This window comes from Melanotaenia boesemani, chromosome 1 (assembly GCF_017639745.1).
Source record: "Melanotaenia boesemani isolate fMelBoe1 chromosome 1, fMelBoe1.pri, whole genome shotgun sequence".
NCBI classification, from domain to species: domain Eukaryota; kingdom Metazoa; phylum Chordata; class Actinopteri; order Atheriniformes; family Melanotaeniidae; genus Melanotaenia; species Melanotaenia boesemani.
In genome coordinates this window covers 28713422-28728025 of record NC_055682.1, presented here as the reverse complement: position 1 = coordinate 28728025, position 14604 = coordinate 28713422, and the positions used below count along the sequence as shown (strand labels likewise).

At 38.1% G+C, this 14604-nt stretch overlaps 1 protein-coding gene across 4 annotated transcripts in view; it reads left to right on the top strand.

Annotated features, from left to right (window-relative positions):
- The first annotated feature begins 832 nt into the window (after window positions 1-832).
- The window catches only part of myo5aa (myosin VAa), a 50971-nt gene continuing 37199 nt past the window's right edge, over window positions 833-14604 (top strand). For all 4 annotated transcript variants that reach the window (XM_041985358.1, XM_041985330.1, XM_041985349.1 and 1 more), the window contains exon 1: window positions 833-1052. In XM_041985358.1, the coding sequence (XP_041841292.1) occupies window positions 1026-1052 (27 nt within the window). In that variant the 5' untranslated portion in view covers window positions 833-1025. The remainder of the gene's footprint in view (window positions 1053-14604) is intronic.

The following is a 14604-nucleotide window of genomic DNA, read 5'->3' as shown; positions in this document are numbered from 1 at the left end:
GTATGAAGCTCTTTTTCTGAAATGCTGTATTTTGTTTACGCCAAACATGTCCTCTGTTGTGGTGTCCAAATAATTCACTTTTGGACTTGTCTGTCCAAAGAACATTATTCTTTGTTTACATTCTCTTTGGCAAACCTAAGTCTGGCTTTGGTGTTTCTCTGAGAGAGCAAAGGTTTCCTGCTTGAACACCTCCCATGCAAATTAAACTTGTGCAGTCTCTTTCTGATTATAGAGGCATGCACTTTCACATCAACAGTAGCCAGTCTGCTGTAGGTCTCGTGATGATATTTTAGGGTTTTTGGAGACCTCTTTTAGCATCTCATGGTTTGCTCTCGGAGTAAACTTGCTGGGACGACCAGACCTAACTGATTCTTTGAGGGGCCAGACATTGTCTCAGTACTGATGTGGTCTAATAAGAGATTCCTAAACTGATGAATATACAGATTATTTTTGGTCTTCCAGTTGTCAAAGACTTTTTTTGTGATGCATAAGACTGTGGTCTCCAATAACTCAAACAGGACCCCAAATTTTTTTTTAATGTAATCAATTTAATCATTTTCTCAACTTTTTAAAATGGTCTGATTCCTATTACTGTTGTTCTGGAGGTAGACATCTAAGAAACATTAAGAAATTCATTTGAATTATTCTATATTTAACTCGACATTTAATTTATAGTGCAGCAGAATGTCTTGAAAATAAGGTAGATATTACTAGACTGATGTTGGAACTGTGCGTTTCCAAATCTTGACCATCAGGTGGCGCAGTTTTCCACGCGGCAACAGTCCTCTGTGTTTGGGCTGAATCATGTCATATATCACCATACCCAGAATGCAAAGTGAGACGCCGACACCTCAGCAGCCTCAAGCGTTTGTGGTTATATTGGCGATAAGAGACACATCTTCTTGAGTCACCGGACAACAAAGATTTTTCTCCGCTTCATGAAAACACACGCTGAGTCCCGTTTAGTGCGAAGACCTGCCGGAGTTTTAGCACAGATTGGAGGAAGGACATAGCGAGTGAGCGACATGGCAGCCTCGGAGCTGTACACAAAGGTAAAACAAGTGTAAATTTATATGTAGCCACATACAGCTGCTTGCTAGCTTGTGGGCTAAAAAAAACATTATCCAAGGGGGCTTCAGCTATTTTGCTAAATGTCTTCGTATTTTCAGTTTATTTTCTCCGCAAACAAACTGACAGTGATATTTTTCCCGATGTGTTTGTAAGGATAGGTTGGTTAACAGCGGCTTAAAATGAATGAAAATATTTATAAAATCACATGAAACTAGTATTTGAGTGTTGAAGGGTGTCGCAATGTTTCAGTTTAAATAGATTGGCTGCAAAAAAAAAAAAAAAAAACATACAGCTGCATCAGAGACTCGCTTCGTCTTTCTACTCACAGTCGTCCTCTTCATATAGATAAACGAGGAAAAACGCATTTGATACTAATAGTCTTTTGCCTTTTGACGTTTGACATCTTATTTGGTCTCCAAAATTACGTTTAATCTTTTCCCATGCCGTCATATTTTACCTCGCCCCCAGCTGGAAGCTAAGGAGTTGGGATGATGCAAAGGCGGTGCCAGCCATCATGGAGGCTCTATTTTATTATTTTAACTAATAATCATATATATATATCTTTTTAAAGCGTGTGGACGTTTACGTTAGGGTCGGTACGCTTTTTGTTATCGTCCCTTGTCTCAGTGGTGTGAGCCCTTTGTTTTGGATAGGAGTGGAGCCTAGTAGGCTGGGTACCGCCGATGCTGCGTTGCACCCTGCATCCAGAAGGTTTAGCATCCTTTCTCTTTAGCATCAGGGTTGTTTAGACTAGAAGAGGCCCCGAAGCCTCTGCGTGGCTGTGCGGAGCCAAATGCTCATGCTTGAGAACTTGACACTAGTGCTGAGGAGGCCTGTTACACAGGCAGCTTACAAGGTCATGTGCTGCTGCTGTGAGACACAAATGTGAGGCAGAGATGAAGAAAGTGGTGGGTGTGTGTGTGTGTGTGAGAGGGGGGGTAGATGAGTCACCCATCCCCCTACTTTGACAGCTGGTGTGTTTAGTGTGTATAATGGTTGTCGTGGAAAGAAAATGTGACGATTGCTTTTAAGGACAATTTTTTAAGTCTCCATTTAGTTTCTATTAAACACAGGAAACACTTTTACTGGATCTCAGTCTCTTTTGTCTTAAGTGATTTAGACAAGATGTGGCAAGTGGTCAAAGATGACACACATCTGAACTCTTTGTCAGTGAGTGGACACTGATTAAATAACCGAGTCTTTATCAGCTCCCAAGGTGCTGTTCTGATCTCTGTGGACAAAGGACAGTAATGTTAAGTATTAGTGAAAACAAGAATATTTTATAGAGAACATGCTGTCTCAGCATGGCATATTTCTACTTGTTCTACTGTTTGCATTTACTACATCTTATGATCTTCAGGTTTTTGAGCAATGCAAGCAGTCTGAAGATGTCTGTGTGGCTAACTGCAACTCAACATCAAAACAGATTCTTGGATTGTGGGAATTAGAGCCTGAGTGATTGAGGGTTCGGGGAAGCAGATGAAGAGTGAAAATGACAGGGTCATATATTCTGTTGCTCATTGAGAAGTAGCCCCTTGACCCTATACCAATTCCCTTACATGGGGTCAGTCATTATGTCACCAAAAAAGCTCTGACCAATCACAGGATTGGCTTAGATCTTTTGGTCCCTATAGGTTGCGGTGTGGGGTCTCTGCAGATTAAAATCTCTTCCCCCTGATGAAATTATATTTATATACAGGTTTCTCCAGCAGAACATTGCTCTGTAACAAGATGAGCCGTGTGATTGACCTTACCTGCCAGCGTTTTTAATGACGTGATTCATGAATGAAAGTCAGTGGACGAGTTCTCGTGGTCACAGCTGAATTTTCGGGTCTTCAGCTGAAAGCTAACTGAGAACCACATATAGGTCTAGCTGAGCCAACAAGTAATAATAACAAGCCAACTGCATAATGTTCTTATCACCTGTTTCTATTGCAATCTGCTTTTTTTTTAATAAACCAAATGATCCATGTTGATCAATAGCAAATTCTTTTGTGATATTTGCTGATTTCATTATTTTTTATCTTAATGATTCACTCTTGTGCTTTTTTAAAAAGCACAAACCGAATATAAACACACCTATTAGCTGTAGATTAGCTTTAATTGCAGGTGTATATTTGGGTATTTGTACAGTTCAACTACTGGAAAGTTAGTTTCTGCTGTAAAATGGCACAGTTTGTTGCAAACTTCTCTGATTTCAGGACCCCTCAATGGGATTTACTTTTCCAGCACAGGGTTAGAAAACACTCTGCTCTTTGTGTTTAAGTCAGCCTTATAGAAGCTTATTGAGTGAGTCTGAGCTGCTCTTTGAACATGTGCATGTACACAAATGCACATCAGGCTCTGCTCTAATGTACGTTTGGATCTTAGCTGACATGCCCACCAGTACAAAGAGAGGTGAGTCAGAACTAAGGGTCTTTAGACGTGATACAGTCTGTTTCTTCCACTCAAGCTGTGAATTTAAAACCAATTAAAATAAAAAATAAGAGGCGATGAAAGTGGGTAAAACCACACTAACAAGTGGTAGAAGTCTGTGGGAGGGAGGTATTCTCACAGAAATTGAAGTGAGACATTTCTGTAGAGGATGACTCAGAGAGGAAACCCAAAACCTGGAGCAACTAATTAATATACTCTAATTAATAGTTCCCTGTACTCATGAGCACTGTTGTTGCATGGTATGCAGGTTTAAGACAACATTAACATGAGAATAGGTTACTGAGACGATGCTGTTCGATTGCATTTATTTAGTTCTAGAAATAATGTAGAGAAACTGAGGATAAAGAAAAGAGGGTAGGGTGGTAGTGGGAGGTCATATCATTGCTGTGATGGGTTGCCACTCTTTATGATGTTTGTGTTTCAACACAAGCACAAATGGAATATGTAATTATACTTGAAGGTATCTCTCTGCATTGTAAAAGATTTCTGTTAAACTAAAAAGAAAACGATACCTTTTGCACACAGGTCGGCCCGCGTTGTAATTGCAGCACATTCAGGCTTGCATCACTCAGCAGATCTCTGTGCTGAAGTATATACAGCAAACTGCATACCGTGCAGTTCCCTCTGTAAATTGCACACCGCTGTTGTTGCATGTGTGGCATCCATAAAATGTTAAACAGAATCTTGCAAAAGGTTAAACTTCCAGAGTGATTTTGCTTTTTGGTTGAAATAGATGTAGCAGGGTTAAGATAAACCCCTGCCTCAGTGTCGCATGGGAACATATCTGTACCAGTTTACCAGCATCAATAGTACCATCATATTGGGCAGACAACACCTGTCAAGCTTGATGCACAGAAAACCACCTGTTAGTGATCTCACACAATGACCGGAGTCCTCAGGAACAGCTGATGGGAAAGCACCTGCTATTACATAACTTTTTGGGGTGCTGCCAGATGCACAGCATGATTGACCTTTTCAACCCATATGCAGCAGTACAGGAGAGAGTTTCTACTGAAATTGCATTGACATTATGTCTCACCGACTATGTGATAGTCAAACACAAAAGGTCACTCAGGAAGCTAAGAAGTAAACAAATGTCAAATATACCATATTCTTTTTCTTTTTTTAAAAAGAAAGAACAAATGTACATAATATAAACTAGATGATGGTGGAAGGAAAACAATGCTGTTCTTCTTTATTGCTTTTAACTATCAGCTTGTTGTGCTTATGGCTAATTTCTGGAGAAAAGCATTAAAAGCTGGAGTTTCTTACTGATATTTATTATTCCATGTGAGCTGTTTGCCTTTCTCGGAAAAAAAAGTAATATTGGCTTAAGTTTGGAGAATTTGAGTGTACTTTTGTGCCGAGGAAATGTGTGAATATGTTGTGATTTTCCTAAGATAAAGCCTGCAGTTTCACAGCAGATACTTCTTAACTTATCGTATTTCCAGAATTAAAGACATAGTTGTCATTGGACAAAACTCACTGTGATTTGTATCTAAGTTTAATTCATGAAACCAAGGAGCCACACTTCATCCAGTTTGTGAAGGTGTCATCTCGGCTGCATCAGGTGGCAGACTTTACATTAAACAGATGTCAATGGATTTTTTTCCCTATTATTTGTAATTGACAGCATGTGCATTAGATTACAGAGACAACGTGGTTAAAGTTAAAGTAATTGTTCACTTATGTTGTATACACTCTGGCATGTAGTGATAGCAGTATGAAAACACAACATGGCAGATACAAGCTGAACTAGAAGCACTCTGAGAGTGCAGACTTCGCCAAGCCATTGTAACCCCCCCCCCCCCAATGATAGTGTACATCATTTTGAGTGAGAAGCTCTAATGGCAAAATTATCCCTATCTCCCCATAGTAAAGAATCCTTTAAAATATTCCTGGGTCCAGGTGGTGATCTGGATCACCCCCAAAATCAAATCACTCGTTCCTTATTCTATTTCAGAGATTTTTTGAACATGTAGTCAAAATCCATCCATAACTTGTTTGAGTTATGTTGCTAACAAACAAACAAACCAACCAACGCTGCTGTGTACATCCAGCAGGGTTTTCTCATTGTTTCAGGGCTCCAATTACTAATAATAATTTGAGAAATAGAGATTTGTTATCATCCTTAAACTAATGGATCCACTCTCTTGTAACTCGGTGTGAAATAAAAGAATTAACAGATCTGAAACTTGTAATAGGAGAAGATATTAAACTTCTTCAAAGCTCACGTTAACCCATTATGTGGTGGACTAATATTCAAGGTTTCAGATTTTCCTGTGCAGCTGCCACTATATAAGTGCTCCCTGAGTATGTTCTTGCTCCAAGAGTTTTTCCGCCTCACAACTCATGTGATCAATAAAGGAAGCCGGGATGTTTGTTGACAGACAGTCAGGATGACCAGTCATGTGTCGCAGGAGCTGTGGGGAACGTCAGTGAACGCTGCTTGTGTTTGCAAGCACAATGAGATGGTTCTGCTCTGGAGCCCATTGCTCGATCAGTTAGCATCCGGTCTTGTGGCATGTGTGGCTGGAGGCATCCAGAAAACCAGCAGACACACAGCATGAGCTAGAGGTTGGCTCTGCAGACAACATGAACCGGGAGCTGGAGTACATGTTTGTTCAAGTAAGTTCCGGCTTTACTTGTATCTCTGAATGTGGTCCTGTGTTCAGTCATTTAAGTTTGCATGCAGAGTAAAAACTCTTGGAAATATATAAAGAAGATGGACTACAGTACTCTGATATTGATGGAGCAACTGTTATATGTAGCATTTTTTATTATTTGAAGATGCAGTCATCTGTCAAGTACATAGTCTGGCCTAATTTTGGACTTGGATTTTGGTACATCACCTCAGTAATGTGGTATATGGAGCCCGAGTCCTGACACACCCTCGAAAACAGTTATATCAGCATGACATAAATAACCACTGATAGCAACAAATAAGATCTTATCTTGTACTGAAATATAACCAACATCTTTGTTGTAAACTGGCTAAATTAAATCCCTGGAACTAGTTTGTAGTTTTTCCCATCTTTCGGGCACACAATGGCATGCATGCAGCTTTGCAGGCTAAACAACAACATTGTAGGCTAAATGGAAAAGTTGATTTTTTTCTCTTAGTTCGGATAATCCACCACATTGTGTCTATCATTTGGATGTACTCAAACTATATAGATGAGTTTCCTCAAGCTTAATGTGTGTTGAAGCATGTTTTTGGTTCCTGCAATTGAACAATAGTTTATAAGTAATGTGTCTAAGTCATGGTTAGATCGAAACAGCTTGAATTGTGTTTCCATGTTTTTATCCTATTTGATAGACTCAGTTTGTACAGGCCCACACTGTTGTCTAACTGTGTGCTTATATGCCATTCCCCCTTTTTTATAACATATAGAAGTGAACAGTGCTACTCTAAGAGTCAACACTGGCCAAACTAATGTGATTAGTAGTTCTGCAGCGTCACAGCTTGTTAGTAATAGACTGATCTCTGGCAGACTGAACCTCTGACTCGATAGTTGGGTCAGCGGTCTGGCTAGGGGAAACCAATAAGACAACTGAGGTTCCTATCGGCCAAACTCTCCACCAGCACTGAAGTCTGAATCTTGGCGTCATGCAGTGTCTGACCAGCTGAGCAGAAAAACAGCAGATTCTCACATGAGTGGCATCATGTGACGAGGCCTCTACAGTCTGGGACTCCAATGACGGCTTTACTGAGAATATGAGGGCAGAACAGTTCTCGCATACCTGTGCAGCTGTCTTGATGGTTGCCTCTGCCAGTTTGCATTGTAAAATGTATTAAGGTTTTCCACTTGAATCACTTTTATCTAAATTCCTCTCATTCTTCCTTGAACACTGTACAGTTAGAACCGGATTATTGTACTCATTAGGCCACTTATTGATTCAACAGAGCAGAAGACAGAGGGAATTTCACCTGGAGAGTTATGCAGTACACAGATCACATAGTTGTGATCTTTTTTTTACTTGACTTTCAGTCTTGTATTTAAGTTATTTTCTAGGCAGTTCTTAAAAATGATAGTTGTGAATATTTATACTTGTTTTTGTAGGCGGTAAAGATTATTTTGTTATTGTAAAACTGAAATTGCACACAAACCTGTTTGTTAAAGAGCAACTCAGTCATGGAAATATTGCAGTATTCTTATAAATTAAGAAGCTTTAATTAAAAGTTAAGGGTAAGGTTTTAGGAATCATAACAAAAAAATTATTTATCAATAAAAATGATCTGAACCACCTTAAAATGAGGTAAATATAACCTCAGATGAAGAAAAACTCATGACATATCACTCTGCGTTTGCATTTATTTAGCAAAAGCTAGAATGCTAAAGCATTGTGTGACAAACCAAGTCCAACCTTACTGCTACCATAGGCATTAAAAGGATAAGTAACAGTCAGATGCTGCTAATCAAAGTCACCTGAATTATTCATCAGCAGCAAATGTGAGCATCTATATAAAAATATTAGTTTTGGGAGTTTGCTGTTTGGGAAAATTAATTTGTGTGTTATCGCAGTGCTAAGGAGGAAAGACATCAGTAAGGATCTTAGAGAAACAGCTGCTGCTGCCCAGTCAGTCAGCTGGGAAAACTTTATAAGGCCATTTCTGGATACTTTAGATTCCACTGGTTTACAATAAAAAAAAAAAAAAAAGTTTTACAGTTAAAATATTAGTTGTCAGTCTTCCCAGATGTGGACATTTGTGCAAGTACACAAACTGGGTCATATAATAATACACAGATCGCAAGCACAGCTGCAAATCTCAAACAAAATGGCTCAAAAAGACAAAAATCAAGGTGTAGCACTGACAAAGTGAAAGTCTTGACCTCAGCCTGAATGAAATGCTGTGGTGGGAACTTATTGGAGTTGTGCATGAAGAAATTCCTGCAAGCCTCAATGAAATGAAGCAATGTTGTAAAGTTGATTGGGCCCAAATATTTCTGTAGTACGAAAGGCTGATAACATACAGATAACAATTACTAATTACTAAAGCTATTTAATCATGACATGTGCTTACCTTTTTAAATCTTATGGTAGCAGGAAAGACGTGCTTAGTTTTTTATAGGTTGCATCTAAGTTTTGGTTTAGTTTATGTTGAATAAATACTTATATAATATGTTCTGTGTCATTCCTGATCTGAGGCTGTAGTTACCTCATTTAAAGACGTGAGACGGGCTAGATCTTATTTTGTTTTATTTATGTTGTCCTGAAGCAAAAACCTCAGAATTGAGAAATGGTGAACTTGATATTTCACGACTAATTGACAAACCAGTGGAGGTTCCAAGAAGTCACAGTAACCTGGTGCAAGAGCGAAAGCTCCAAGCTAAGTCCGTCTAATCTGCTGTTGACTTTGAGCAGATTTGTAAACACTTCTTACGGATGCCTTGCCCCATTGCCACAGCCATACACATCCAGCTCACAAACATACACATGTTTGTATACTGTCCACACAGCCAATGTTCAGATCGCTATGAATTTTAACACTGCAGAAGCAGGAATGATCTGAAGTGGTTTTACAGCCAAAATAATTCTAAAATTTAAATAAGCAAATATAATTTACTAATTTTCAAGGTTTTTTTTTTTTTTTTTTTTTTTTTTAGATTTTGTGAAACACTGTTTGGGATGGAAGTGTTTCATTTAGCATCTTTTTAAAGAAAAAGACATCCACATAGTTTCCTTCTTTCTTTTTTTTTCTTTTTTTTTTAGATATATGGATAATTTGTTTGTCATGTTGTGAGCAGAACATTTTATCTGTTGCGCCAACAGGTGCAACAATAGATGGAATGAAATTGTGGTGTGGTTGACTGGGATAAGATTAGTTGGTGTTAAACCATGACTTAGCTTAATCAGGCACTGATCCTTTGTCTCAATTAAACCAGGATTAGCATTAGCATGTACCTTCAAGAGTGACATTTCCCTGCTGTGAACCGACTCTCTGACAACTGCTCCGTACTGTGAGTGTGGGCTAGATGTTGAGATCCTTGGGATACTTCCACTCTCAATTTTATTCATGTTGAGTTAAATTTCCACCTGAGAGCAGTCACGTGAATATTGTTTACTCATTCAAGCAAATCCCACCTTCCACCAATGTTCTGTTAGCATACCCCCCACACTGGGTTAGTGCCATGACTTTATTCATTTACACATGCAGACTGAGCTTGTTTTAATGTCCACACATCATAGTGAAATGATGTCTCTTCATCAGCCCGTTTGCTGTTTTCTAACCTTGTTTCATGCACGAAAAGGCTTCATGCAGAAAATTAAAATGATGTGCAACTGAAGTGAGGCTAAACACACATGATGAAGTAAAGCTTAGTTTAGAAGTATGTTTTCACACAGCGGTGTTTATCGCTTCCCACCATCCTGTGTTTGATGCTCATCACAAAGCTGGTTCGGAATAAATCATTTATAATCACCTTCCTACTCATGAGCCGTTTGCTCCCTCATCTTACACTGAACCAACAAGGCAACTTATTTACAAACTTTTTCTTTAGTTATAAAATATCTCACTGAAATGTGTAGATAAGTTAGAGCTAAAAGAAAATGGTAGGATCTGGTCTTTCTTCATATTTAGATTAACAACAGTCATCATTTGCATGAAGTAGATTAAAGTATTTTTTATTTAAAATAACATGAAGATTAAACATCAAATTTTGAAACGAAGAAATTCTAGTATATTGTTTGATTATTTTTTATTAACATTTGTTTTTAAAAAGTTGTGGGTTAAGTCTATGCCAAAAAACAACAAAAAAAAATGCATGGTATCTTAGAAATAATTAGGTTAACTGTCAACATGTCATAGCATGACTTGGCATAAGAAGTGAAGAACAATTTAGTGACTTCATCAGCTGCAGTACTTAATAACATTGAAAGATTATGGTGGAAATATTTTACGCCGAGGACAATGCAAAGCCAATATTTAACTTTTTATCAAACCTTGAGGCAACACTGCACATTTGAATATTTAAATCAATGAACATTTGATCAGAAAGACGTCTGCAGATCATCGTTAGTGAACACAGTTTGTCTTTTTTATCTACAAATGCATGCTGAGAAACTTTATTACAGAAATAGATCCAGAAACATCACCTTTCTCGAGGCTTCACCTCCTTTTACATGTGCTGAGGTGGGAAATATAATATGAAATGGTCATGTCATGTTTTGTTTTTTTTTTTTTTTATTATTATTATTTTAACTTTCATTATAAATAAGACCTTATTTATAAAATATCATTCATCGGTCATGCTACTGTGTCAGTGGTATTTTGCAGTCATCATTTCTTGCCAGCTTTAACAGCTTTGACGTCTACTTCAGTTTGTGTGCTTAAAGAAATGAATGACACAAACTGTGTGAAGGTAACATTTCTGAATTTTTCTTATTAACCTCTCCAGGCTATGTTTTTAAAATTAAATGTTCTTTTGTTTTATTTTGTTTTTTTTTTGTTTTTTTTTGTTGTTTTTTTTTACATATGGATGAGATGTAACGGTAAAACAATACGCTGAAACTCAACCTTTTTTTTTAACAAGTTACCAGAAGACGAATAAGGAGTTTAAAAGACAGGATAGCTCATCTTTGTTCTTTTTGAGTCTGTGTGATGTGAATAGCTCAATTATCTGGAGGTTCAGTAGCAAATAGTTGCTACAGTTTAAACCAAATGAGAAGTCACTTGACTGGCTCCCAGCTTCCTTTCTTAGAATGAAAGGAAAGTACAGATATGGCCTGTTGCTTTTATGCATGGGTGTTCACTCCCCAGCCAATTCTCTGTGACGGTTTCTAAGCTGAAATTTGTTGGAAACTGTTTGTTCTTTGATTGGAGAGACAATTGAAAGTGATTGCATCTGCAACTCTTAGATTTACCACATCAAATTTTACTAAATGTGCCTTAATTTATGTTAAATAATAATAATGATGGAAGTCAGTGTTTTATTGTTTGTATGTATTGTGCACTACCTATATTGTAATAATGATAGACTATTTTTATCCCACTGGACATCTGCACACATTCAAAGTCATCTCACGTCGTCTTCGAATGCCCCATTCAGTGTGTGTGGAGAGCACCTAAAACGGACTCTTCAGTCATGTGATTTCTGATGTCACAGATGCCCTGATGTCTTTGCTTCATTATCATCTGCCACCCATAACACTCCGTCATCCATCCATCTGCCTTTCAGGTGGACAGTCACTGCAACCTGAATCATCACATTTTTCTCTCCAGCTTTTAGATGCTCCTCTTCTTCATCTTGTGTTGTGAATGGTCATGTCCTTCAAACATGTAAATGTCTGTGTGTGTGTGAGGCCAAGTTTTAACCTTCATCTCTCCTTTTTCTGAACCCAGGGGAATATGTTGGGATATAAATATTTATTGTCCTTGCAGCTGGGCTGAGTGCCGTCTTTTTGTCTGCATTTGATCCGCATGTCTCTGCACAGCAGAGAGATGAGCTGCCTGGCAACATATTCAGTGTTAACCAAAGATAATCAGCCCTTCACCTTCTGATGTGTGAAATCAGTTTGTGCACATCTGCGTGTGTGTGGTGTGTATATATAAGGATGATTCTCAGGATCAGGAAGTGTGCCTCTGTGCGGTGTGATGCTGCTCAAAACGCACTGTTGCTATTTTTAGCCTCCATCCTCCTCTCCTCTTTTTCTTTCTCCGTTGCTAGGAGGCTGGCTGCTAGGACGGTCTCCTGTAGTGTCCAAAAAGGTGCAATGATTAACAAAATGGTGGAATGAGAGGAGAAACAGAATAAGCAGACCCAAAGGCCATGTTTACCTAAAACTGAATCCTACATTTTACATTCAGATTAGTCTTTCAGCTTCTTGTGACATACTTTAAAGATAGTTTAAATCATGTTTCTTCAAACCGTTTACACATAAGTTCTGTGTCGAGTTCTCATGACAATGTTTTTAAGGTTTGAAAAACATTTTGATGGACAGGATAAACCTTTTATAGCCATGACTCATTGGACCGACATGAAATAATCTGTTTGATTTTGAAAGGGCTCCACAAATAATCCATTGAGCAAGTTATGGCTATGCATATTATTTATTTGTTAAATCTTAATGTCAGGCACTCATACAATATGTATATGTGTAATGTTTGTGATTTGTATGTTTCTGTTTTTAATTGACATTGAGATATTTTTTGCTAACTGTAGTTAAATTGAATGCCCAGAGCTAATTTCTCCTAAAGGAAACTGTTAGACAGTATTTAATTTAATCTGATCTAATCGAATCTGATGTAATGCCTTCATTACTTGAAAAAACATACATGCACTTGACCTATTAATGGAAATACAAATTTTAACTTGTGTACTGGCAACTGGCAACAGGTTAATTGTACCTTTCACTCATCAGTGTCACTCACATTCACTCTTCCTGTTGCTGTTACTTAATACTGTCTGGAAAATGAACGATTTTCTGTGTAATCCATCTGAAATGAAGAAAAGTCATTTTGGGACACCAGGTCTCACAGATGTTAGTTGTGATTGTTGACGTCAGTCAGATTCACGGTTCTGGCGTCAGATTTCCAGCTGCTGTTTGATTTTTATCTCATCACAGACACACAGATGCATTTTCCCCTCTGTGTTACTTCAGACGTGTACATATAAGTATTCTTTTGGCACCACTCAAATAATTGATCCTCATCATATATTTCGGTATTACTGACCTTTTATTGCAGTTACATTCATACATAGGTTTTGCATTAAAAGTTGAATGTACAAAAATCAAGCAGTCACTCTTTTCACCTGTCTCACACACACTTGTTTATTTCTACTCTTTAGATGTGATGTCTTATATCCCTTATCTATTCTCCGAACAGGTCCTGGGATATATTTTTGTTAGTTTTGTAATGTCTTATACAGATGATCATTACTTCTTAACTGTCACATTAAACCACAAAAAAACACTACTGGTTTCATTGTCCCTGCAGGCGCGAAGAATAAAAAATTATTTGAAGTTGGAAAAGTAGTAGAACTGCCTGGGAAGTCGGTAGGGTGGACTTTTCAGGAAGAATACCTACTTTAAACTCCTGTAGATAACCTGTTTATAGTGTTGGCAGTTGTCAGTTCAACGAAACAAAGCGGAATTATCAGGAAAATAAAAATAAATTTCACTTCTATGGCTCCCATTTCATGCCGCTGCTCTTATTAGATAAGTAAGAGCCAAACAGGATGAGGGAGGAAGGATGAGGGTTTGTGTGACCATGATGTCATGGTTCAGATGATCGGTAGTGGAGCAGCAGATGTAATAAACCAGTTTTGTGCTCATCTACAATGATGCCTTTCTCTTTGGCCTCTGAAATTGTCATCAGCAGTTTATGTTACGAGGGCAAAAGATGCTGTGAAATCGTTGTCGAACTCGCAGAAAGACTCATCGTCATGTGGTACGGTTGCACAAGTCCTCATAAAGAAAGTGTCATCTGGATATTTCTGTTGTAGTAGCTCACTTCATGTGTATTGGAGATGAACGCGTAAGAGTCAAAAATCCCATAGAGTTTGTTAGGGTGTTCAAATCTTTGGTGGATTGAAATAATTTTTTTTTTTTTTTTAAGTTTTGCTGCATCCTAAGTTGGTTGATCCTAGAGCTGCACAATATTTCGTTTGAGCAAATGTAAATAGTCCGATTGAAGGTCCTGCAGTGTAGGAGGCAAACTAACTTAACAGTGTTCTCATCTAATTGTAAGGGTACCTAACACACACCGCATTCAATGATTCACCAATTTATTTGTTCCTATTTAGTTTGCTGAAGCAGACCACGCCCTTGTACATGAAGTAAATGGAGTCATGGACTCGCTGGTAACCTTGAAAAATGAGCAACGAACAAGAGAAAATCACCGAACACAAAGACTTGGTGCCAAAAAGAAAAGCAACACCAGTTATTTGGAATTATTTCGGCTCCAAGAACGGTTGACCAACATGTGTTCTCTGTTGACAGTGTTTGCACCTGTTGCCACAACGAGAGATTACACAACTAATTTGTTTGACCATTTACTTCGGGACCACACAACCCTGTACTATTACCCTAACCTAATTAACCCTGTACAATTACTGCAAAGCCAGATTTGAGTATCGTACAAAACAAACAAAA